We start from the raw sequence: 26546 nt of genomic DNA, 5'->3' as shown, positions 1-26546 counted from the left end.
GGTCACACAATAAAGGGATTAGGTCTGGAATAAGAAATTGAGCTTATGAAGTATCAATTGGATTTAGAGAAATCCATTGGTTCATGGTAACCTTGCTAGCACATGGTTGGATCCAATTTCTCTTTCCGTTGGGATTACTTATTTGATAAGTTAATTCTAACTTAATTACCTACTAATTACCTACATGAATAAAATTCATGAGACTCCAATTGTTGGGTGTCTAAGGTTATGGATCACATTAATTAAGGGTGCATGTCCCTTATGAATCTCCTTGATAGTAATTATGGGGTGCCACTTTGAATTGTTTAATTTGGGCATGTCCATGGATTAGAGGGCCTTCAATTCTCATATGGGGTGTCTTTTGGGTGCAAAATAGGTTGTCTAATTATGGGTGCAAGGGCTCCAATAGTTGGCGCCTAATGGGCTTCCTAATGTAAGTTGGATAACTTAAGTTAATAGAAATCCTAATGCAAGTAGAACTTGTATTATATGTTGAATAGGATTTAATCTTTGTGCCTATAAAAGGAGACCTCTCCTAAGGTCCTAAGACCATCCAAACCAGCAGCCCTTCACACCCAAAGGCTCTCCCCAATCCCTCTCTTCCTCCTCTTTTCTCTTCTCTTGGGTATCCTACTCGCCCTTCCCTTGGGACGCGCGTCCTAAGGTGTTCCATGCCCAAAGGAGTTTGGATGCCTCTTCTTTACTGGTTTCTAGCATCTGGTAGTAGCACATAGCAAAGAGAAACTCTAGAGAAGAGGAGAAGAAGAAGATCAAGGAGAAAGATCAAGTGTTGATTGCGATCCAGACTTCGTTCAGATTCAGCAGGCTGAATTTTGGAGAATCAAAATTCAGATCTTAGAGGGCTATTCCAGACTCATCCCGAGTGGATACTCATGGAGGTCGGACACTTGTGCAGCTAACAGAGAGCTTTGTCTCTTTCAGATCCAGATTTGAAGAAAGAGATTGCGAAAAAGATATGTAATTTGATCACAATTTAAATTTCAGCATATATCAATTTTAGCATATGAAATAGATCCATGTGGTTTTATATTTTTATGCATGTAAAATTCAGATTAAAATTATTTTAATCTTATTCTCCGCTGCGGTGCTTAGAAAATTAAATTTTTGAAACACATATGTATGCTTCAAATCTCAAATTCCAACACCACTCCCCTGATCGTCACTGATGGGTCCGCTGGTAGATATCGATCTACCAAGAAGCTCGTCACTCTCAGCATCTCTCTGTAATTTAAAAATAATTAATTAAAAAAAATTTTAGTAGTTAAAAAATTATATACTAGTTAAAAATTACTTACCATCTGCTCCATGTGACGAGCGAACAACCTCGAACCCTCATAATACGGTACGATCTGTCTTGTCCGATTCGCGGTATTTTGGACACATCTTCTCTATACAGTTATCAGTTAAATTAGTAGATAACAAATTTAATTTAAGAATAAATGATTCAATCATTAAACACTAAAAAAAAAATTTGGATGTGTAACCTGATATGCCGGATCCTCGTAATACTAGCATATGATAGTCCAATCATCCATCGTGATGCTGTCATAGGGCCGCTGTCGCGCTGCCTCCTCCGCATGATCTTGCATCATATGGTACCAATACTGATGGATGTGGTGGCGATAATCTTTGAAATGCAAAGATAAATGAGCGTCCATGGCTCACCGCACACGATTTTTCTCAAAATCAATAATATCAAAAACACCCTGTCAATAACAAATATTAGAAGAATACCATACTAATTAAATATTCACAGTATAATTTATTTTACCTATAAATGGGTATAGAAAATCTCTCTCTAAGTCGGTACAACGTGATGCCAATCGAAAAGCATCATGGGGGCATAGCTACGGCATATGATGCCCAGCTTGGTCTGCCATGCCGTCCCAGGTGCTCGCGTCTCCAACGCTCTAGAACGAGATTCTTCGATGGACCTTGCCCTCGCCTCACTATCGGTGGAGACTGATCTGAAATAATAATAAATAAATTATTAATATGATAGCTATTCAAATAAAAAAATAAATTTATAATATAAAAAAAATAATAATATCACTCGGACCCGCCTCACTCGAATCCATCTCACTGGGACCTGTCAGTGCAGGACTCTCTGATGACGGAACTGGTGCAGTAGTAGAAATCGGTGAAGGCACCTTAGCCTCCGAGGTAGACAGCGAATGCGAACGTCGTCATATGTCTTCTGATGCCATACCTATAATTTTTGATATATAAATAAATATAATATTAAATAATAATAACGAAAATTATAAGTAGTGGAGCATGCAATAAATATAAAATCAATTTATGCAACAAATATAAAATAAACTATAAGCAGTTGAACATGCAAAATAATATTAACGTAAAATAATAACACAAAACCTAATCCCGAAGACTCGATGATTTTTTATTTTTTTAAAATATTTTTTATCTAAATTTTATTTTATAATTTTTTATTTTTTAAAAATATTTTTTACCTAAAAATATTTTTTTTTAAATAAATTTTTTCCTAAACGAGCTTCGGACTCATCCTCTCATGGCCCCTACTCCCACGATGCCCGCACCGTCACAAATCCCGTGCCATCCGGACTCAGCCCCCGCGACCCCCGCTCCCATGATGCCAGTGTCGGTGCCGTCATACACCCCACGTTGCTTAGACTCGGCCTCCCACGGCCCCCGCTCCCATGATGCTGGCACTGTCACAGACCCTGCACTGTCCGGATCAGATCCTGATCTAGATCCCAATCCAAATCGAGATCTCGATTTGCATCCCGACCTCGATCCAATTTGGATCGTAATTCAGATTTTATTTTTATTAATTAAATAATAAAATATTTGATTAATATTTTATTTTTTTTCATTTTCTTTCATTTTCTTTCATTTTCTTCTTTTTTTTCCTTTTCTTTTTCTCTTTCTTTTGCCCCCTCCTCTTTCTCTTTCCTTCCTCCCTCTCTGCCGTCACCCACCCCTCACCGACCGACCCCCTTCTCATTTCACCATCGGCCATCGGCCGCCCCCTCCCCGGCACCATCTCCCCCGGCCAACCCCCTCCCCGACCCGATGGCACCGACGGCCACCGACGGCTCCCTCCCCACTTCTTTTGGATTAGAGATGCATGGTAAAGTTAATTGGTTTAGATTATTCTCTTGGATTTTAGGTTGCGGTAGTGATCCTTACTTCGATGAAATAATAAATTCTTTATGAAATACTAGACAGATATATTAATTAATTTACTAATAATCAGGTGTTATAGATTTGCATCGCACCATTTGATTTGGTGTGCAGCATCTATGGTAAGTATCCCCACTATATGTCCAATTTTATTTTTAACATGGATCTTTATAGTGTAACGCTTTTGTTGGGAGTTTGGGAAAAAAAAAAGAAAAAAAATATCAATAAGAAGAGAAAAAAAAGAAAGAAAGTATATTTTTTTCTTCTTGATTGAGAGTTTAAAGAAAGAAAAGATAATAATTTTTTTTCTTCTTAGTTGGAAGCAAAAAAGAAAAGAAAAGAAAGAAAATGTTACAATATTTTTTTACTATTATATCCTTAAAAAGAACCTAACAAACCCAACAAAAGAACCAAAAAAGATTTTATCTTTTAATTTTTTTTATCTTTCCTTTTATTTTAGTTGATTTTTCCATTCACAAGAGTCTCGGTCGAGTGGGAGGCTTAAGTGGAAACTTGAAATAAGTCATAGGATTGAAATATAATATTTATTTTATTTTTCATTATTAAAGAGGTAAGATGAGAATTATAAAAGATTCATTAACTTTACAGATTTTAGGAGATTTGTATTCCCCCTGTTTCTTTTTTTTCTTTCATTTTTTTTATAAAAAAAATTCCAACTGAGAGAAAATATTAATTTTCTATCTCATTTTTTTTATCTTCTCTCCTATTCTTCCCTCTCAACCAAAGCATAAGTATCCTGATTCACTATGAAGACTATTATTACTTACAGTTCTCCTTGTGTGAATATGATTTTTCATCTTGCATGGTTTGATTTAAGATTATGGTAAAAAATGGTGGTTTAACAAATATGGAAATGAATTCTCTTATTGTAATTTTGTTTAAAAATCAATGATTAAATTTTGCTGTGCGTAAAAATTTAATGTTATTTTATCTAAGATGTGAATCATAATGAATTGATCTTGAGCTTTTTTGACTAATCATATATTATCAATGTTCCATGTAAGTTGGAATTATGAACTTACCCATGCCATATAATACATTGAAAATGTGACAATGTTGATGCCTTAAAAATGTGATAATATATATTACTCATCACATGCTAGAAATACGATAATATCGGTTCTCATCATGGGGTGAAAATGAAATAGTATTGATGCCCCATTAGGACTGTAAACATAATGGTCGCTTAGTCCAGAGGAAAGATTACTTGTGCTTTTTTATTGTATATTAGATTATGCTAGTTGAAAATTGTATCATGTAATTCTAAACTAGAAATAATCTTTATAATTAAAATTTTGAATAGAGCATGCAATGTTGACAAAAATATCTAATTATTTATATATATATATATATGTATATTATATATATATATATATATATATAGTATGAATATTTTTATGACGGTTGTACTTTTATTTTTCTGTATTATCAATTTTTGGATATATTTTGTAGGTGGATATAGAAAACTTTGTATGGCGAATATAATTAATTTTTATAATTTACAGAACTCTAAAAAGAAAAACAAAAAGCTATAAAGAAATTTTTAATCTTTAATAAAGGCCCGGTGACTATGCCTCCCTTTCGTTAAAAAAAAAGAAAAAAAAAAAAAAAAAAAAAAGAGGGATCGATATCGAGTACCGGCTCGTCTTCTCTGCAAAGAGCGTGAAACTAATCAGTCAGTTCTCAGATGCACTACAAAAAACACATTGCAGAGGAAGTTCCTTTAAAGCTAAATTAATTACTAAAAAGACGTCTCAAAATGACACGAGAAATTCAATAGAGCGATTGACGGGACTCTAATCTCCATCTAAAACTCATCTAACCCTTGTGAAAGAAATTAGAACCACGATATCCCACATCAACCGGAGGACGGCGATGGCAATGGAGATGGATCGCCTCCAGAGCCCTTCCTCTCCCCGCCGTTCGTCATCATCATCTTGAACTCCTCGAAGTTCACGCTTCCATCTCCGTCCGAATCGACGGACCGGATCATCCTGGAGCAGTCATGGACGGAGCACTTCTCCCCCAGTCTTTTCAGCACCAGATGGAGCTCCTTCGCCGAGATCTGCCCGTCGCGGTCCAGATCGTACATCGCGAACGCGTCCCTCAGCTCTCCCTCCTTTTCGCCCAGCCCGCGGTGGAACGCGACGAACTCCTTCAGATCCACGAAGCCATCGCCGTCAGAGTCCAGCTCCGCCATCATGGCTTTCAGCTCCTCGTCGGAGACCTCGGATCCGAGGGCGCGCATCACGTCGGCAAGCTCCGACGGTGAGATCTTGCCGTCGCCGTTGGTGTCGTAGCGCGTGAAGACCCGCTCGACGTCGTTCACGGAGACGAGTTCCGAGGTTTTCTCCGACTCCTGGGGGTCCGCCATGAGGAGATGTCTAAAGCGGTCAAGGAAAGCTTTTGCTTGATATATATATATATATATATATATATATATATATATATTTTTTTTTTTTTTTTTTCTTTTCTTTTTATTATTATTTTTTTTTCTTGATATCTTTCGCTGGTAGGTCTCATATCGGTTTCCTTTTTGTCGTTTCCTTTCTAGGTAACGGCCCAACGGACATTCTGGAGATGGGACGAAGCGTACGTGCGGCACATTCTGGAGGCTTCCGACGAGAGTCCCAGCCGGTAGGTATTTCTTTTCACGAGGTTTATTTAAAAAAGAAGATCTTGGCCAACTCGGTTAGTGGCCGAGGTATTAACAGGATCTCCGCTAATAATTTAGAAATCGCGATACGAGTTGTTGCGGCCAATCACCTCGTCGCCCGATCATCGGGAAGCGTGCACCTGCAAAAGGAAGTCCGCACTGATCGAGATGGCTCCGATGGGGACCCTCCGACGGTCAAGTCAGAGAGGTGACTGGGCAACAGTGAAATGCAGACAGAGAGCTCTGAGAAGGAGAGAGGGAGAGAGAGAGAGGGAGGAGCGAGCCTGCGTATGTGGGAGAAACGGCGGATCGACCCTTTGCACTATTGCCTTCCCCGGTATATATAGTGGAGCTAGGTATGGCGTCGTCATTAATGGCGCGGACAAGTGAGGAACTGTCAACTCACTGTAGACTGTCAGAGCCGCCGTGAAAATGTCATGTCGCGTGTGGCCGTCTAATCACCAGGGTTGACCTCGCTCTCGGCGGGACAATGCCCCTGGGGAACTGTGCCGCATGTCTGTGTCAGAGCTGACAAGGTCCGGCGGCTGTACGGCGATGGGAGGAGACGGCCGACCCTTGGTCGGTGGCCAGCAGAGTGGCGTCGGGTTCCCCCGTCAGTCGGCGAGTTTCTTGTGAGTCGGCCTCTGGGTCTGGTCGGTCGGGAGGGATACGCCCGACATACCTCCAGTCGGCGATAGGGCCATTGAAAAGCCTCAGTAGCGTCCGTTAGTCGGTCACTCCCGGCTTTCAGTCGGAGACGGTCAGTCGGGCCGCCAGTCGGAGACGGTCGGTCGGGCCGCCAGCCGGTCGGGCCCTCCGATAGTCGGTCGGTGGGTATCCCCCAACAGTTGCCCCCCTCCACTCCTAAGTCGGGCGATGAGCTGGCGACTAGGAGTGGATTTGTCGTATGCGAGGATCCGACCGTACCGCCGATTGATACGGTGTCCGGCGCCTTGTAAATGTCGAGAGGTTTACCGGCGCCCGACATCCAGTCGGCGTTAGGCGTCTCGTCCCATCAGCATCACGTGTCGGTCGGCGCCGGACGTCCGCCGTGCCGGATGTCCCGCTGGTGTCAGCGATAAAATCGGTGCCAGGTGTCATGTCCCATCGGAAAGTGGAACCGTCGTGTCCCATCGGGAAGCGGAACCGTCATTCCCGCCGTTCCCTCGGGAACTCCAAACGTCGCGTCCCGTCGGGAAGACAAAACGTCGCGTCCCGCCGCGACACATGGCGTGTGGCCATCGGTTCGCGTTCGGTGGAGCGGATGGAGGCGACGTGGCGCAATCTGAAGGGGGGTGCGTCGAACCGTCGGACCGTTGGACGGCCCTGATGACGCCACGCGGCGAAATCTGGGGAGTCTTTGCTGTGCGTGCCTTCATCTCGACCGTTGGGGAGCACTATATATACAAAGTTACCCCCACATGGTTTTTTACCCCTCTCATTTTTACAGTCGAGACTCTGCCCGTTTGAGCCTCCGCTCCAGGTACTTCTCCGCTCTGTCTCCCATTTGCGACTCTTTCCTTCCAAGGGCTAGAGTAGCCTTCCTCTTTCTTTTTCCTTTCTTCCTTGCCATTTCTTTGAGCTCATGGCTAGGACGTCCCCACGAGGTAGTCGGTCGGGAGAGCCGACCGAAGACACTCGGTCGTCCCCGGAGGTGGAGGCTTCTTCACTTTCGGGGCCGAACGTCGATCGGCTCCGGGAGCAGTACTGCGTCCCGGAGCAGATTCGGCTGTTCGCCCCTGGCGCCGATGGTCGGGTTAATAGCCCGCCCGAGGGTCAGGTGGCCTTCTATCTGGAGGATCTCCGGGCCGGCCTTCGATTCCCGATTCCGGAGTTCGTCCGGAACGTTCTGGACTATTACGGGTTATGCCCGGCACAACTTGCGCCGAACTCGGTTCGGCTGATAGTCAGCTTCGCCCTCCTGTGTCGGCTTTTGCCGACCGAACCTCGGATCTCTCTTTTCCGAGTTTTCTTTATCCTCCGCCCTCACCCTAAAGCCCGAGGGTGGTGGTACTTCATTCCTCGGAAAGGGCTCTCTTTCATTACTGGTCTTCCAACATCCATTCACGGATGGAAGAACCAGTTCTTCTTCACGTCGTCCTCTGCCCCTTGGGGGTTTCCAGTCCGTTGGGGGAACCCCCGAACCGATCCAAATGAGAACAGCCGGGTGGAGGCCGATGATCGGGAGGACTTCCATCGGCTAAAGGATATCTCGGTGCCGAAGCAGAGCGAGCTCGTCACCGAGCAGGCCTTGTACGACGCCGGCCTTAGCCCGGTCCCCCGTTTAGGTCGGTTTACATTCTCCCGACACCTTCATTTTCTTTTCTGTCTTCTTCTTTAGCTCTAACCTTTCGTCGTCTTTTTCAGATATGCCGCCGAGGACGCGACTGTCGGCAGCCGACATACGTCAGCACGCCGTGAGGAAGAGGCCGGCGGCAGGTGCCGGACCGTCGCAGCCTCCCAAGAGGCCCCGCGTGGTTCCGCCGAGCGAACCAGCCGGGTCGGAGGCGGAGCCGGTGATCGCACTGTCGGTGCCGACAGTGCTTGTTGATGTCCCGTCCGAGGGACTGTCAGTCGGGGGAGCTGCTTCGCCCGACCGTCGAGCGGCTGACTCTGCCGGGGGCACGCCGACCGCCCAGCAGATTCCGGAGGTTCGGGAAGAAGTCCGCGAACCTGAGCTGCCGACGCATGCCACCACCGCGCCGTCTGCCGAGACTCGGTCGGGCTCGAGCTTGCCGTCTATCTCCGACGTCAGGGCCTGGACGGCAAGCCGAGGTAAGGCCCCAATGGCGTCGGGTGACGAAGGTAGGTCGGCGGGCGGGTCGGCCGACTTTCGCTTCCCGAGGGTGCGTCGGGCCTGGCCAACCACGACTTGGCCAGGAGACTATGCCAAGCACTCCTCCTTCCTGCCGACATCGAAGCGATGAAGAACCAGCGTGTCTCTGACATGCTGTCGTCCTTCTATCCGATGATGATCCGGGTAAGCTCCCCTTCCCTCTGTTTTTAATCGTAGCATCGCAAGTTCGGCTTACTAACAGTCGGCTCTTTTTTGTGCAGCTGGTCTTCAACATATCCGAGCTGGAGGCCGGATATCGGAAGTTTGGGGACATGCGCGCGGCCTGGAGAGATAAGGTCGCGGGCCTCGAAGCCGAGAAGGCCATCCTTCTCGACCAATTTCAACAGTCGGTCGACCGGGAGAACCGACTCGAGGGGGAGGTCTCCCGATTTTCGGAGGAGATCTCCGGACTCAAGGAGGCCAAGGCGTCGCTGGAGTCGGAGCTCAAGTCGGCGAAGGATGACGTGGCCAAGAAGTCCCGGACCATCCGTCGGCTCCGACACGAGCGAGACAGCGTCGGCAAAGAGTTGGAGGGCGAGCGCGAGCAACTTCGGGCGAGTCTTGAGAACCTCGCCAAGGCTGAAGAGGGCCATGCCGCCGCTCAGGCCGACGCAGACGTTGCCAAAGCCGAATCAGAGTCGGCGAAGTTGGCTTTGGGTCGGGCGGTCGAGGTCTTCCGGGACTCAGAGGAGTACCGCGAAGAGCTCCTCGAGAGCGGCTACCTCTCGTACCAAGTCGGGTACGAGGATGCCCGGGAAGCCGTTTGGAGCTTGTACCCCGAACTTGACCTTAGCCACGTGGTTCTGCCAGGGTCGGAGGCCCCAGCTGCGGAGGAGACGGCCGGACCAGCGTCGGATGGTCTCTCCACCAGGGCGGAAGCCGAAGACGTCGCAGAGCAGGTTGCCGAAGATCGGTCGGCCCCGACGGATGAAGTCGGAGCAGAACCGCCGACCAACTCGCATCGTCGTCCTGTTGACGACGTTGACTCCGACGATTAGTCGGTTTTGTTTTGTCTTATGCTCTGCTTCGACCTGTAATCGGGCTTCGGCCTTATCTTTGTAGATAAAATTTCTTCAAGTATTGAATGAAACTTCCCTTTACTTTCTCCCCTTGTTTGTAATGCCAACATGTCTGCAATGTCGAACGTTAGTCGCTGACTTAGTTAAGTCACTAACTCGCGCAAGTCGGTAGGACTTCAGCGACTTGTTCAGCCCCGAGAGTAAAATGTGTCCCGACTTTAGGTCGGGTTCCGATAATCGAAGTCGTCGTCCGGCGCAGTATCGGGGAAACGATAGTAAGTCGGGTTCCCATACCCCTGCGTCGGGTTCGATGTCTTCCGACGCCCGGTGGTAAGCCGAATGTCGTTCAGCCGGCCGTTGGTCGGTCGGCAAGTCGTAGATGCGACAAAGGTCGCGTCGTGTGATAGACGGTGGTAAGCCGAATATCCCTCGACCGACCGTAGCTAGGTCGGAAGTCGCGACAATAGTCGCGTGGGCTTTTTGCCTTTCTTCGGTCGGGGCCCGATCGATCTGTCGGCCGACGGATTCTGCCCGAAAATTCGACCGTAGAGGGAGCATGAACTCCCGTTCATAAGAGTCCGCCGGCCTTTGTGAAGGTCCGACGAGTCGTCGAAGGAGTATTGACTCCCGTCGTTGTAGATGCATCGGTCCGTGTAAGGGGCCGATGTGTCGTCGGTGCCAGATCCGCGTCGGCGTGTCGGGGCTGAGCGCCGACCGGTAGTGGAAGAGTTAGAACTCCAATTTTTCAAACTGAAGATGTATTCCGACAATTGAATTACAGAATTCACTGGCAATACAGCTTCAAGTTGTCGGCGTTCCAAGTCCGGGGAATGGTTTTTCCCTCAAGGGTTTCCAGCCGATAGGCTCTCGGCCCGAAGGTGTCAGCAACCCTGTAGGGTCCTTCCCAGTTGGGAGCCAACTTCCCTTGGTCCAAGGGCTTCGACACCTCCGCCTTCCTCAAGACTAGGTCGCCAGGCCTGAAGAGCTTTGGTCTGACCTTGGCGTTGTAGTACCGGGCGACCCTCTGTCGGTATGAGGCCATTCGGATTTGAGCCTCATTTCGCAGTTCGGGGAGAAGGTCTAGGTCGGCCCTCCGACTTTCGGAGTTGTCCGGCTCGTGGTACTGCTCGACCCTTGAAGATGGCAGGCCAATCTGAGCGGGATCACAGCTTCTGTCCCGTAGGCCAAACTGAACGGCGACTCTCCGGTCGGGACACGGGGGGTCGTTCGGTAAGCCCATAGGACGGAGCCCAGCTCGTCGACCCAGAGACCTTTGGCTTCGTTCAGTCGGGTCTTGAGTCCATGGAGCAAGGTTCGGTTCGTCACCTCAACCTCACCGTTGGACTGTGGGTGCCCGACTGAAGTTAGTCGATGACGGATGTGGAACCTGGCGCAGAAGTCCTTGAAGTCTTGGTTGTCGAATTGCCGTCCGTTGTCGGTGATGATGGTGTGCGGCAATCCGAACCTGAAGATGATGGACTTTTGGACGAAGTCCTCCATCTTCCGCTCGGTGATCTGCGCCAAGGGCTCAGCCTCGACCCACTTCGTGAAGTAGTCGATGGCGACAACGATGAACTTCCTTTGGCCCGACGCCGGTGGGAAGGGGCCGAGAATATCGACTCCCCACTGAGCGAAGGGCCATGGAGCGACAATGGGAGTGATTTGGCTGGCCGGTTGGTGCTGAATATTGGCATACTTCTGACATGGCTCGCACCTTCGGACCAACTCTGCCGCATCCTTCCTCATGGTCGGCCAGTAGTAGCCCTGTCGTAGGACCTTGAAGGCTAAGGACTTGCCCCCCAAGTGATTCCCACAAATTCCTTCGTGAACCTCTCGGAGGGCGTAGTCAGCGTCGGTCGGTCCCAAGCACCTGAGCAGAGGGAGGGAGAACGACCTCTTGTAGAGTCGGCCGTCCATGATCACATATTGTGACGCCGACCATCGGAGTCGCTTGGCCTCCGCGGGATCTTCGGGACTGGTCCCCTCGGACAGGTACTGGATGATCGGGTCCATCCAACTTGGTTCAGACGTTAGCTGCTGTACTTCTTCGACCCGATCGATGCTCGGCTGTTGGAGGTTTTCGACAAACGTCCGACCCAAAGAATCATAGGCCGACGTTGCCAATCTGGAGAGAGCGTCGGCACGGGCGTTCTCCATCCTGGGGATGTGGGAGATCTCGAAATGCCCTAAGCGGGCCACGAGATCCTTTACCTTCTGAAGATACTTGATCATGGTCGGATCTCGCGCCTCGAAGTCGCCCTTGACCTGCCCCACGATCAGCTGAGAGTCGGAGAATGCCCGGAGGCTGTCAACGCCCAGTTCCTTCGCCATCCTCAAGCCCGCGAGGAGTGCCTCGTATTCGGCTTGATTGTTGGAGGCCTTGAAGTCGAACCGGAGGGCGTATTCGGTGACTACCCCATCCGAGTTCGTGAGCAGGAGCCCGGCCCCGCTTCCCTGAGCGTTGGAGGCTCCGTCGATGTGAAGTACCCAGGTGGAGATCGGGTCTGGCTCAGGGACCGAATCTCGTCCCGGGCCTTCAGCTCCCGACCTTCGGTCGGTCGTCGGGCATTCAGCGATGAAGTCGGCCAAGACCTGAGCCTTCAAGGCAGGCCTCGGTCGGTACTGAATGTCGAACTCGCTAAGCTTCATTGCCCACTTAGCGAGTCGTCCGGATGTGTCGGGTCGGCGCAGTACGGCCCTCAGGGGCTGGTTGGTGAGTACCACGATGGCGTGGGCCTGGAAGTATGGTCGGAGCCGTTGCGCGGAGACGGTCAGGGCGAAAACCATCTTTTCCGTCTCCGAGTATCTTGCTTCGGCGCCGTGGAGCACTTTGCTGATGTAATAAATGGGCTGATGGGTTCGGCACTCGTTTTCCCGAACGAGCACCGAGCTGATCGCCTCAGAAGATGTGGCCAAGTAGAGATACAAGGTCTCCCCGACCTGCGGCTTCACGAGCAGCGGCGGGGAAGCCAAGTATCTTTTCAGGTCTTCAAAGGCCTGTTCGCACTCATCCGACCAAGAGAAACCGTTCGCCTGACGCAAGGTCTTGAAGAACGGGAGGCACCTTTCAGCTGATCGGGAAATGAATCGGCTAAGAGCGACGATTCTTCCGTTCAGCTGTTGGACCTCCTTCTTGGTGTTCGGATGACGCATGTCGAGGATCGCCTTTATCTTCTCAGGGTTGGCCTCGATCCCTCTCTGAGAAACGAGGAATCCGAGGAACTTCCCCGAGGTCACCCCGAAGGCGCATTTGGTCGGGTTGAGCTTCATTCGGTGTCGTCGAAGGGTGCGGAAGGTCTCCTCGAGATCCTGAACATGGTCCGGATCTGCGTACTCTTTACCAGCATGTCGTCCACGTACACCTCCATGTTACGCCCAATCTGGTCTTTGAAGACCTTATTGACGAGTCGCTGGTAGGTGGCGCCGGCATTCTTCAATCCAAAGGGCATCACCCGATAACAGTAGAGGCCCTTGGGGGTCACGAACGCGGTGTGCTCCTCGTCTTCAGGCGCCATCCGGATCTGATTGTACCCGGCGAAGGCGTCCATGAAGCTAAGCAGCCAAAATCCGGACGTCGCATCCACCAGCTGGTCGATCTTCGGGAGTGGGAAGCTATCCTTCGGGCATGCTCGGTTGAGGTCGGTATAGTCGATGCAGATCCTCCATTTTCCGCTGGCTTTCTTGACCATGACGACATTGGCAAGCCAATCGGGATACGTGGATTCCCGAATGAAGCCTGCTTCGAGCAGCTTGTCCACTTCTTCGTCAATGGCCTTCTGCCTTTCTGGGGCGAAGGACCTTTTCTTCTGCCTCACCGGCTTCATCGTCGGGTCGATGTTGAGTCAGTGAGTAATTGTTTCTGGAGGGATGCCCGACATATCTGCTGCCGACCATGCGAATATGTCGGCATTGGCCGTCAGCAGCTCCGCCAGTCGGTGGCGTTCGGTGTCGGGCAATTGAGACCCGATCCAAACTTTTCTGTCGGGATTTTCTCCTATCGGGATCGCCTCGAGCTGCTCGGCCGGCGAACCCCGCTCTTCCTCCTCCCGTTGATCCAGTTTGTCGATTGTCAGGGGATCCTTCGTCTCGTCGCTTTGGGCGGAGATTTGGAAGCATCGTCGGGCGAGCTGTTGATCTCCGCGCATCTCTCCGACTCCGTTTTTGGTCGGGAATCGAACAAGGAGATGGTACGTCGAGACGATCGCCCTGAGGGCGTTCAGTCCGGGTCACCCGAGTATGGCATTGTAGGCCGAAGGAACTTGGACGACCGCGAAAATAAGGGAGACTGTGCTTTGCCGTGGTTCGGTACCGACCGTCACGGGCAGGGTGATTTCTCCTTCTGTCGTGACGGTGTCTCCGGCAAAGCCGATCAAGGGCGTGGAGACCCCACTAAGTCGATCAGTCGGTAGTCGCATTCGGGAAAAGGTCGAGTAAAACAAAACATTTGTCGAACTTCCATTATCAACAAAAATTCGTTTTACATCATAATTGGCTATTGTCGCCGACACAACAACAGCGTCGTCGTGGGGAGTCTGGATGCCCCGAACGTCGTCTTCTGAGAAGTAATCACGTCGTCCGGGCGCGGCTTTTTCGTCGGCTCCCCCCTGTAGACGTCCCCGATCCCAGCCGCTTGGAGATCGTGTTGATGACTCCAGCCGTCGGCTGGTTAGTCGGTGCCTCTTCAGTCGGCTGGGGGCGTCGATCGGCAGTCGGTCGGGTCGGCGGACCCTTTCGAAACTTGCCGAGATACCCTCGGCGGATGAGATTTTCGATCTCATCCTTCAACTGGATGCATCGCTCGGTGTCGTGGCCGTGGCTCGATGGAACCGGCAGTACTTCCGATGGTCGAGGCCCTTTGCCTTCAGAGGCGGAGGCCGTCGCAGGTATTCTTTCCCTTCGATCTCCATCAAGATCTGCGCACGGGGAGCGGAGAGAGGAGTGTAGGAGTCATACCTGGGACGCACCGACCTCGGAGTCTGTCGGCGGGGTGATTTTTGGATCTGTCGGGGTGGAGAAAGCCGACTATCGGCCGGGGGCCTGCTTGGTTCGGCGGGCTCCCGACCTTTTCTTCGCTTCTCCTTCGGACCCCTGGGCTCGACCAGGCGTCGGTCGGACGCTCCTTCGTCCGCGCGCATATACTTGTATGCGCGCTCCAGTAGCTCGGCGTACGTTCAGGGGAGGGTCTTGTCCAGAGAATAAGTAAATCGGGACGACCTCAGGCCCCGCTTCATGGCTGAAACCGCCATGTCTTCGTTGAGGTCCCGGACCTCGAGCGTGGCCGCGTTGAATCGCGCCACGAAGTGTCGGAGCATCTCGTTTTCCCCCTGCTTGAGGGAGAAAAGGCTATCCGACGTTCGCGGCGGCTTTCGGCTGGTGCTGAAATGGGCCACGAACGAGTGCTCGAGCTGCGCGAAGGAATGGATACTGCCCGATCGAAGGCCGGAGTACCAAGCCCTGGCAGCCTTGCGAAGTGTAGCGGGGAAGCCGATGCAAAAAAGAGCGTCGGTTGCCCCTTGAATCGTCATGAGAGCTTTATAGCTCTCGAGGTGGTCGACTGGGTCGGTGGAGCCGTCGTATGGCTCCATGTTCGGCATTTTGAACCGACTGGGAATCGGCTCATCGAGGACCAGTCGAGAGAGAGGCTGGGCGGTCTGGAAGTCGACGTCGTTCGAAGACTTCTGGCCGTCCATCTGCAGTTGGACGAGCCGGCGGTCGATCTCCTCGAACCGTCGCTCGTAGTCGTCCGCTCGTCGATGCTGGGAGACCCCAGGAGTGGAGCCTCCGGAGGATTCCGAAAGAGAGGCCGACGGTGTGCGCGGCCGCTTTTCCTTCCTCGCCCGTTCCAACGGGGAAGGAGAGGGCCGCTGAGACCGTCGGTCGTCGCGCGTGGTCGCCCCTCCTCCTCTCCGTGGGAGTGCTGTTGAGAGCGCTCGCTTGGAGGCGACAGGGGTCGGCGCGGCCGTCGGCGGCTGCTCCTGGAAGGCATAGGTCGGGCCGCCGGTTGTTGCTGGAGGCTTTTTACTGCGTCGGTCAGTACGGTCATCTGCCGTACGATGGCCGCAATCTGGGCCTCCGTGGTCACTGCAGGGCGCGGAGAGCTAGGCTCCGCCGCCGGTGGGGGCGGGGAGGCTTCTTCCCGGCGGGAAGAGCGCCTTGCCGACCCAGTGACTCTCGATCGTTGAGCTCTTGTCTTTGTCATGCTGTCCCCTACCTGGCGCGCCAATCTGTTGCGGCCAATCGCTTCGTCGCCCGATCGCCGGGAAGCGTGCACCTGCAAAAGGAAGTCCGCACTGACCGGAGGCGGCTCCGGCGGGGACCCTCCGACGGTCAAGTCAGAGAGGTGACTGGGCAACAGTGAAATGCAGACAGAGAGCTCTGAGAAGGAGAGAGGGAGAGAGAGAGAGGGAGGAGCGAGCCTGCGTATGTGGGAGAGACGGGCGGATCGACCCTTGCACTGTTGCCTTCCCCGGTATATATAGTGGAGCTAGGTATGGCGCCGTCATTAATGGCGCGGACAAGTGAGGAACTGTCAACTCACTGTAGACTGTCAGAGCCGCCGTGGAAATGTCATGTCGCCGTGTGGCCGTCTAATCACCAGGGTTGACCTCGCTCTCGGCGGGACAATGCCCCTGGGGAACTGTGCCGCATGTCTGTGTCAGAGCTGACAAGGTCCGGCGGCTGTACGGCGATGGGAGGAGACGGCCGACCCTTGGTCGGTGGCCAGCAGAGTGGCGTCGGGTTCCCCGTCAGTCGGCGAGTTTCTTGTGAGTCGGCCTCTGGGTCTGGTCGGTCGGGAGGGATACGCCCGACATACCTCCAGTCGGCGATAGGGCCATTGAAAAGCCGTCATTAGCGTCCGTTAGTCGGTCACTCCCGGCTTTCAGTCGGAGACGGTCAGTCGGGCCGCCAGTCGGAGACGGTCGGTCGGGCCGCCAGCCGGTCGGGCCCTCCGATAGTCGGTCGGTGGGTATCCCCCAACACGAGTAATCTCAATAAATCCGGGACTGCATGCCATTTTAACTTAGTAGCTCAAAATATAACAGATATCTCAGCTAACATCCCGGACTGAGTTGAAAACTTATTGCTGCAGGAAACCAGAATACACTGTTCAGTAAATTACAAATTTTTTTTTCTGAGGTTATGGATAAATTATTCTTACTCATAATAATTTGAAAAATCTACATCCACGCAGAGATACGTGCATCCTTCTTCCCACATAAGGATGATTTTGAGTTTTTAAATGAGATAAATGGTTTAATATATATTTTTTATTTAACTGGATGTAAGAATAGATTTATAAATTATTGAATATAAATATAACAAATATAAATCTTAAAAAGATTTTTATAATTTATACTCTACTATTTCTTGGTCACATGTGGTGTACGTTAGGTTGCTTGTGGTCCCACTCAGATAGATCTACTTTCAGTTTCAGCTGGTGGATGCTTGCCTCTCGTGAACTTGGGATAACTACTTATGGTTTAGGCTTGAGAAAATGATATGCATGAAGTGGCATGAAAACAGATTCAAGACCACAAAATAGTATGGCATTGTTAGTTTTTTTTTTTTTTTTCACCCAAGCCATTGTTATGTAATTGCATTATTGATATTTTCATCCCTACATTTGTATGTTGGGCCTCATATGGTGCTCCCAAGGCTCAAGAGACTAAGACTAAAGCCAAGGTTCAAAGTTCATGAGGTGCTCATGAGGTTTTTAGGGCTAATTTGGGTCTTAGGATGAAAGGCTGTCAGCCTTTTGGATCTTGAGGTTCAGAAGATTTGAGCCTCAAAGGGCTAATTTGTTTTGGACTCGATTTGAGTCTTAGATAGATGAGATTTATTCAAATCATGTGTGTACATGGGTTAAGGTTAGCACAAATCTCATATCAAGTTAGCCAAGAGAATTTTGTGGTTGGATCACATTGATCTTGTATAAATACCTTTGTATTTAGGATTTGTACGAAGGATTCAATCAATCAAATCATTTCTCTCATAACTCTCTCTCTCTTCCTTCTTTTCCTCCTCTCTGTGGTCTTCTCCATGCCCTAGAACCAAGAAACCTAGGGTTTCTTGGCTGCCAACCCAAAAAGGAAAGAAAGGAACTAGTGCTGCCTCTTTTGTACGCCCCTATTTTGAGCACCCCCTCTTGACCGCCCAAGAAGAGTTTCAGATCCTAATTTTTTTAGTTTTGGAGGCTTCATCAAGTGTGCTTCTAGGTCCCAAAAGGTAAATTTCAGATCTGGTGGAGAAGGGGTTCAAATTGAAGAAAGAAATCCTACCGATAGGATTTACAAGGCTGTTGCAACCAGAAAGGTTGTTCTTCTTCAACGTGTTTCATCCCCTTCCAGGGAGTTTTCTTCATTGATCTCCTGGTGGGAGGTACTCCACACACCTGAAAATATGGCATAACAAGTGGTATCAGAGTCCGTATTGCGTGAAGGAAGAACGAGATGCCAGAAGGTGAAGATCTTCAAAAGCTAAAATTTCAGCAAGATCCCTGTCAAGGTATTTCTCAAATTTCTTGGAGTTTCTGTTATGATTTGGTTTGGATTCAGCCATGGCAAGCAACACGAAGGTCGATTTTGAGAAGTTTGATGGGAAAAAATTTTTTCTATGTGGAAAGTTAGGGCTGAAGATCTCTTGGTTCAGGCAGATCTAGATCAGACGTTGGAGGAGAAGCCTGAAGGAATGTCGGATCGTCAATAGATGTTCCTGAAGAAGAAGGCTTGTTCGGTGATTAGAAGATGTTTGACGGATATGGCTCTCTATTCAGTGTTAGAGGAGAAGACCCCGAAGGGTTTGTGATCGAAGTTGCACATTATGTATATGGAAAAAATATGTGCAACAAGCTGATATTGAAGAAGAGATTGTACAGCCTTCGGATGCAGAAAGGCAGAGATGTTTTGGGTCACATCCAGAGATTCGACCAGATGTGCAACGAGTTGCTGAACATCGGGATGAAGATGGAGGAGAAAGATAAATCTCTTTTATTGCTATGCTCGCTATCCCCTTCCTATGATCCATTGGTGACGACACTGTTGTATGGCAAGGAGACTCTGGAGTATGAAGACATGGTCTCGGTGCTGCGCTCCAATGAATAGCAGGAAAAGATGACCAATGATGGAGCTCCCCAAGAGGGCTTGGCCATGGGAGAGAGGTCAGGAAGAGGATTAGAAAGAGGCAAGTCAAGGAGACGATCAAAGTCCGAAAGAGCAGAAGTAAGAAAGAGGCTCAGTGCTACAAGTGCAATGAGATCGGGCACTTCAAGTGAGATTGCCCGCAGTGGAAGAGCAAGAAGGGAGACAAGGAAGGATCTGATGCACTGAGTATGGTGGCTAATCAGGAGGTGGAGGATGACCTCTTGGTGGTATCTGATGGTCACAGATGATACACAGATGTATAGACCCTGGATTCAGTCTGATCGCATCACTACATCCTAAACCGATCTTGGTTCGTGACATACACTAAGATTGACGAGGGGACCGTGATACTCAGAGATGATCACCCATGCAAGGTTGCTAGTATAGAGAGTATTTGGGTGAGGATGTTTGATGGGATGGTGCAGACTCTCACAAATATAAAGCATGTCTCAGAATTGAAGAAGAATCTGGTGTCACTGGGCTATTTGGAGCAGAGCAGATTCAGCTTCAGCAATTATGCCAGAAGTGGAGTCTTGAACATCTCTAATGGAGCCATGGTGGTGATGAGAGGTAGAAAGATGGAGAATAACCTCTATAGGTTGGAAGGATCTGTGGTGATCAGAGAATTTGATGCAGCAGCTGCAGCGCAGGATCAGCAGAGGGCTCATCGGTTGTGGCACTACTGCCTAGGCCATATGGGTGATCATGGGATGAAGGTGCTGAGCAAGCATGGTCTGATTCTAAATTTGGATGGAGGTATTTCAGAGGTATGTGAGACATGCCAGATGGAAAAGTAGAGAAGAGTACAGTTTGTCAGTAGTTCAGCCCGCAGTGCAGCCCCATTGGAACTATTCCACACTGATGTGTGGGGACCAGCCCCGATTTTAGTCAGAAATAGGGTGAGATACTTCTTGACCTTTATAGATGATTTCTTTAGAAAGGTATGGATCTACTTCATGAAGAAGAAATCAGAAGTCTTCACCAAATTCAAGGTATAGAAAGCTGAGGTGGAGAAGGAGACAGGTCGGAGCTTGAAGTGTCTACGATCCGACAATGACGGAGAGTATATGAGAGTTCCATATTTTTGTGAGGAGTGCGACATCAAAAGGCACTTCTCGGTGAGAGAGGCTCCTCAGCAAAATGGGGTGGCCGAGAGGATCAACAGAACTCTTTTGGAAAAGGCAAGGTACATGAGGCTGCAGGCAGGACTTCCTAAGGTATTCTGGGTTGATACAATAGATGCAGTCTGCTATTTGGTGAATCGATCACCTCACTCAAGATTAGATGGTGGTATTCTAGAGAAAAAATGGTCTGGAAGGAGGATTGGGCTGAGCCATCTAAGGGTAATTGGTAATTGGGTGCACGGCATATGTGCGCATCGGTGCTGGTGAGCGGACCAAATTGGACGTCAGGTCACGAAAGATGGTGTTTTTGGGATATCCATGAGGAATTAAGGGATACCGGCTATGGGATCCCTTGGAGAAGAAGGTCGTCATCAGTAGGGATGTCACCTTCTATGAAAATTCAGTTCTCCAAAAGCGGGATGGCATGGAGGAGCAGCAGAAGCAGCAGGAGGTCCAACAGGGCAATACTGGACAATTTACATCCTATTCTCTTTTGCCCCTTGCAGGTGCATCAGGAGGACTTGGTATTCAGGTGGAGCACTCTTCAGATGTGTCTCCACTGGTGGAGAGAGTTCGGATGGGTGATAGAAGCCAAGAGGTCCAACCGGAGCAAGCTAGACCCAGGATGGACATCAGGGTTGCATTGCACAAGCCTAAAAAGAATGTCAGGCAATCGGAATGATATGGCTTTGAGGAGATATTGTCATATGCCTTGGTGACAGCGAATGGGGATCCCTACACCTATGAAGAGACCATGGAGTGCTAGGACAGAGAGAGATGGGTCCAAGCAATGTTCGAGGAGATGCAGTCTCTCCACAAGAACGAGACATGACGATTGGTGCAGTTGCCACAAGAAAAGAAATCCATTGGTTGCAAATGGGTTTACCAACGCAAGGAGGGGCCTTCAGAGCAGGGAGGTATCAGGTACAAGATGAGGCTAGTGGCCAAAGGATACTACCAGAAGGAAGGCATCGACTTCAGCGAGATTTTCTCTCCTGTCTTCAGACATACTTCCATCAGGATGTTGCTGAGCATCGTAGCAACTCAGGACTTGGAGCTGGAGCAGATGGATATCAAGATGGTGTTTCTCCATAGGTATCTGGAGGAGAGCATCTATATGGAGCAGCCATTGGGGTTCCAAGAGCTAGGAGCAGAAGGGAAGATCTGTTTGCTACAGAAATCACTGTACGAGCTGAAGCAATCACCGTGACAATGGTACAAGCGATTTGATTTCTATGTGAGGAGCATCGGACTTTTCAGGTATAAGTATGACTCTTGTGTTTATGTTTGATCTTTGGAGAATGGGTCTAGAGTGTTTCTACTCTTGTATGTGGATGACATACTTATAGCATGCAAGAGTAGGAAGGTTGTGCAGGAACCAAAGGCAATCTTATTTTGAGAGTTCGAGATGAAAGATTTGGGGCCTGCGAAGAAGATCTTAGGCATGAAAATTTTCAGAGATCGAGCCAAGAAGATGCTGCATGTATCTCAAGGAGGTTACATCAAGAAGATTTTAGAGAGATTTAGGATGAAGAAAGTAAAACCGATGGATCTGCCACTTACCGGACACTTCAGATTCTCAAAGACGATGTCGTCACAGACTGAGGTGGAGGCTCAGGAGATAAAGAGAGTGCCATATGCCTCTGGTGTGGGAAGCCTTATGTATGCTATGATGTGTTGTAGGCCGGATATTGTCCACGTATTGAGCCAGATCAGCAAGTTCATGACGCAGCCTGACAGGGAGCACTGGCGAATACTGAAGGAGATCTTCAGATACTTGATGGATACTATTAGAGCGGCATCTGTTACAAACAGTGAGAAGATGCTGAAGGACTCTCCAACACGTCCAAGGAGGCTTGGGGCTGATAGGAGGGTTTGTAGATGCTGATTTTGATGGAGATATGGACACTCGATGATCGATGATAGATTTTGTATTCAGCCTGTTTGGAGGTCCAGTTTTATGGAGATCATGCTTGCAGCCCATCACGGCCTTATCGACCACTGAGACGGAGTATATTGGCATTACGGAGGCAGCAAAGGAGGCCCTATGGCTGAAGGGTTTGGTGTTGGAGATGGACTTTACACAAGAGACCGTCAGGGTGCACTGTGACAGTCAAAGTGCACTATTACTTGCATAGAACTCTGTCTACCATGCGAGGATGAAGCACATCGATATTAGATATCATCGGATTAGAGAGCTTGTGGAAGAAGGCGAGGTGGAGCTGGTGAAGGTCCACACCAAGGAGAATCCAGTGGATGCACTAACGAAGGTTCTTCCACGGGACAACTTTCAAAGATGTGTGACACTGGTGTACTTGATGAACAGGATGGAGTTGGCTGAGACCTTGGGGCATCAAGGTGGAGATTGTTGGGCCTCATGTGGTGCTTCCAAGGCTTAGGGGATCAAGGCTAAGGCCAAGGTCTAAAGTCTATGAGGTACTCATGAGGTTTCTAGGGCTAGTTTGGGTCCTAGGATGAAAGGCTATTAGCTTTTTGGGTCTTTAGGTTCAGGAGACTTGAGCCTCAAGGGACTAACTTATTTTGGACTAGATTTGAGTCTTAGGTAGATGAGATTTGTTCAAATCATGGGTGAACATGGGTTTGGATTAGCACAAATCTCATATCAAGTAAGCTAAGGGAGTTTTGTGGTTGGATCACATTGATCTTGTATAAATACCTTTGTATTTAGAATTTGTATGAAGGGTTCAATTAATCAAATCATTTTCTCCCAGAACTCTCTCTCTCTCTTCCTTCTTTTCTCCCTCTCTCTCTGGTCTTTTCCACGTCCTAGAACCATGAAACCTAGGGCTTCTTGGCCGCCAACCCAAAAAGAAAGAAAGGAACCAGCGCTGCCTCTTTTGCATGCCCCTATTTTGAGCACCCTCTCTTGGCCGCCCATTTTTTGAAGTCTTCACTCGATTTCTACATCTCGATTGTTATACGCTTCAGAGCGTGGAAGAGATCGTCGGTCGTGGGTTGAATCATGCCCCGATCGAGGACTCAGAGACTGCCACCTCCTTGGTCCTTGGGTCTGATCCACTATCAGTCGCTGGGCTAGAGGGACTTGGGTTTGATTCGTCTGCTGTGGTGCCGGCGAAGCTTGGATCGTTGCCTAAACGACAGCCATGAATTGTTGCACCTACTGAAAAAGCAGGTTGAATTGCTCCACGGTCACTGTTGTGGGTTGCTGTACCAGTATAGAAACTTTCATTGCTGTCGGAGGTGCAGGAGTAGAATGATTTACTTCATTCCACACTTGCTAGAAAGTGGAGACGTTGGTTCATCAGGAGGAAGTCCTGTATGGAGCTATCATATAATAGTTTCTAACTTATCTGCTTTTTTTATAGGATCTGAGATTCGGCTCTTTCTCTATCTATTGCGGCTTGTTTCTGATTGATGCCGAAAGATAAAGAAATAAGACACTGGAGCAACCCGCAAAAAAGTTTAGGTCAGAGGATTATGCTCCGACGAGAACCCTCCGATGCTCAAATTAGAACGCAGAAATAGAGAAGCAGAATTTTAGCTCTTTGAGATGGATTACTTATCTGAATTTTTGAAATTTGAGTATTTATAGAGGAGACGGTTGTGTAACCATTCTTAGAAGACATGCTGGCCGAATCTGGTGCGGTTATTTAGTTATGATTCTCAGGATCAGGCAGTTACATCTAAAAGATTCTTAAGATCAGAGGTTACATCTGAAAGATTCTTAGGATCAGGCGGTTACACCTAGATAGTATTGATAGCTATGGTCAGTTGGTGCTTGCCTTTTGAACCTAAGCCTGATCAATCTATTTCCTAGGAGAGATCAGAGAGTGTGGAGTGCTGACTAGGAGTTGGGACTAACAGTTTTTCGATCAAGACTCGGTTAGATGGATTGATCCGGAAGACTAGTCGACTCGCAGTTGTTATGTTGATCAGATATTGTCTCAATACGCAAGCCGTATAAAGATCGGATGCGACTGAAAATCGATCAACAAACTCTTTGACCAAGAATCGGATCAAATCTTTTCCGTCCAGAATTCGGATAAAGAACTGTTCGATTAGGGGTCGAATCAAAGATTAACCGACCAGAGGTCAGATCAAGCACACACCGATTAAGGATCGGACAAGTCATAATCAATCATGTGACTGTACTGCTTAAGATGTGTGATCCGACTAACTCTTTTAAATCAAAAATCGGATCAAGAATATGCCGACGAGAGATCGGACAGAATAGTCTCTGACCAGAGGTCGGGTAAACCACAACAATTAGATCGCTTGAGAGATGCATATATGGACCCGATAAGTTATAATGGGCTTGAATCTTCACATATCATCGGTCCATTTCAAATTACTCCTAACAGTGGCAATCGGATCGGATCAGGTATGGATCCCATCGAAGATTTGTTAGATCAAAAACTTATCAATCCGAACCAAACCTATTCATCAAATGGGTCAAAAATCCAGATCTGAAGGTGACCAATTTACTAAACAGGTAATCTAACTTGACCTAATCTGACCATATTTGATGGAAACTCTTTGTGGCAGGGCCCCTAGTAAGAAAATCACCTTTGGTTTCTAGAAAATCAAATTTAGAAAGACTTAGCTAGGCTGCGGAGTTGGAGGTCATCGCGTTTTCATTGTTGATACTCTCAATTGATCTGGTATCATTGTGTTTTCTAACAACAGAACCATTCTGGTCTTCAGTGATGCCAAGCAAGGGACAGCTCATGAAGACAAATCTGGCGTCTTCTGTTCGTTTTCTGGGATGCCTCAGAATTTTTCACGTACTAGTGGATGTGGGCCCCAATTGCCCCGTTCCCTTTCCCCAGTGTGAACGCTCATCATAATCTGAACAGGTGACTTACTCGGAGCACCACACATGAAATGGAATCCACATGCTGTTTCCATTCTTTCCTACTAATTGAGCGCGTGGGTCCTGAAATTGTAGCTCTGCTGTGGTTTTGGAAAGACCAGGGCAAGGACCAGGCTCTCCCTGTTCGTGCTATTAAAACTTCAGGCCTACACGTATAGCACCAGAGAGTCATTTTTGGACTCAAAAGCTTCATTTTCTCTAGTTGTTAGCATCCTTTCAAACCCTTTAGCCTCTTATTTCTGGAAAAAAATATGATGATGTATAAACTACTTCCCAAATCTAGTACCCAAATTCATGATGATCTTTCCTTCCAGCAGGAGATGATATCAAATGATCTTCCACCACCGGAGTTCCTTAAAGAGGCCATTTTTGCTGCAGGTAAATTTCTATTTCATCTTCTTATCGTTTTTCCTGCTATCGATCTTAGTTTTCATTAAGATATATGATGATCATAGGTAGCTTCTGGGAACTCGAGGCTGCATTTGGTCGTGTTGATGATGCAGTAAGGACGGCTGTGGGTTACCATGGAGGAACCCCTGTAAAGCCTAGTTACAAAGAGGTCGTTGTTTTGGTTTAACTTCTTACAAGCCTAATTACTGGAAAGAAAGATGGTCATGAATTAGGATCTTATCAAATAGAGAAATTTTACAGGTATCAGAAGGAAACACAGGACATACCGAGGCTGTAAAGGTGACTTATGATACGAGGAATACTTCCTACAAATCTCTGTGCGAGGTCTTCTGGGCAAGCCATGATCCAACAAAGAAGGAATATCTGGTATACCATAATATTATTTTATTAGAATAATCTGATCATAACCATGTTAATTTGTTCTATAAATTTCCTTGTATTGTGCTTATTTAGGCTGGTGCATGAACAATGATTGTTTTTTTGTCAGAATTTTGGAGTTAACACACACTATCGATCAGCAATATTTTACGAGAATGAGGAGGAGAGGAAGCAATCGCAAGAATCAAAGGTTAGGCAGCAGATGAAGCTGAACAGGAGGATAGTCACCAAAATATTGCCTTGCCACTCCGGCAACAACTCTGGCTTCTATCTTGCAGAGAGCCACCATCAGAAGTACTACTTGCAGAGGTACCATATCCGCCTCTGTGAGCGCCTCAACCTCCGCAGCGCCGAGCAATTCGCCGGCTCCCACCTTGCTTGCAAGCTAAATGGGTATGTTTTGCTGTCTCGGTCATGCTTTTGGTCAGTTCTTGTGTACAATTCGAATGCTAAAAGAATTATAGTTTTCGCCAGCACGGATTGGTGCAAAGGTGGTACATATATGGTAGATTTAATAGAACATAGTTTTTCGTTTCTGTTCGAAAAATAGAAGACAGTTCAATACGTGTGATTCCGTAAGAAATACATAGTAGCGGGTAAATAAGCTTTTTTTTTTTTTTATGTTTAATAAAACATATTTTAGATGCTGCAAATATCTATGATGCTTCATCTCTCTATAACTAGCATAGACAAGTTAGTTAAAAACCAGTAATGACGATCATAATAGTCCTATGCAGCGCACAGTGTGTATTGGTGAAGTCACAAGGAAAGAACACCAAACAAGCTTAGCTGGAGAGGGATAGAAGAAAAAGTTTCACACATAAGGGACAATAACATGAGAACGGATGTCATAGTTGAATAACAAAAAATCTGCTCTTTTAATTCGTTGGAGATTCAAAGTTTTTTGAAATGTTTAGAAT

At 48.3% G+C, this 26546-nt stretch overlaps 2 protein-coding genes across 2 annotated transcripts; one reads left to right on the top strand and one right to left on the bottom strand.

Moving 5' to 3' along the window:
* Positions 1-4913: 4913 nt before the first annotated feature.
* On the bottom strand, positions 4914-5604 carry LOC105048401 (probable calcium-binding protein CML18). Its single transcript, XM_010927695.3, has one exon. The coding sequence runs from the start codon at positions 5579-5581 to the stop codon at positions 5066-5068; it is 516 nt and encodes a 171-aa protein (XP_010925997.1). The 5' UTR covers positions 5582-5604; the 3' UTR covers positions 4914-5065.
* A 19310-nt stretch (positions 5605-24914) lies between these two features.
* On the top strand, positions 24915-26019 carry LOC109506100 (uncharacterized; the record flags this gene model as incomplete). The annotated part of the gene is given in 4 exon segments (XM_073260817.1): positions 24915-25215; positions 25293-25396; positions 25489-25614; positions 25736-26019. Coding segments are annotated over 4 exon segments (641 nt in total), but the record flags the coding sequence as incomplete, so codon positions are not given.
* Between the last annotated feature and the right edge of the window lie 527 nt (positions 26020-26546).

Source organism: Elaeis guineensis, chromosome 7 (assembly GCF_000442705.2).
Source record: "Elaeis guineensis isolate ETL-2024a chromosome 7, EG11, whole genome shotgun sequence".
Classification (NCBI taxonomy): Eukaryota; Viridiplantae; Streptophyta; class Magnoliopsida; order Arecales; family Arecaceae; genus Elaeis; species Elaeis guineensis.
Note: the sequence above shows the minus strand (reverse complement) of the source record. Positions and strands in the feature narration are given on the sequence as shown.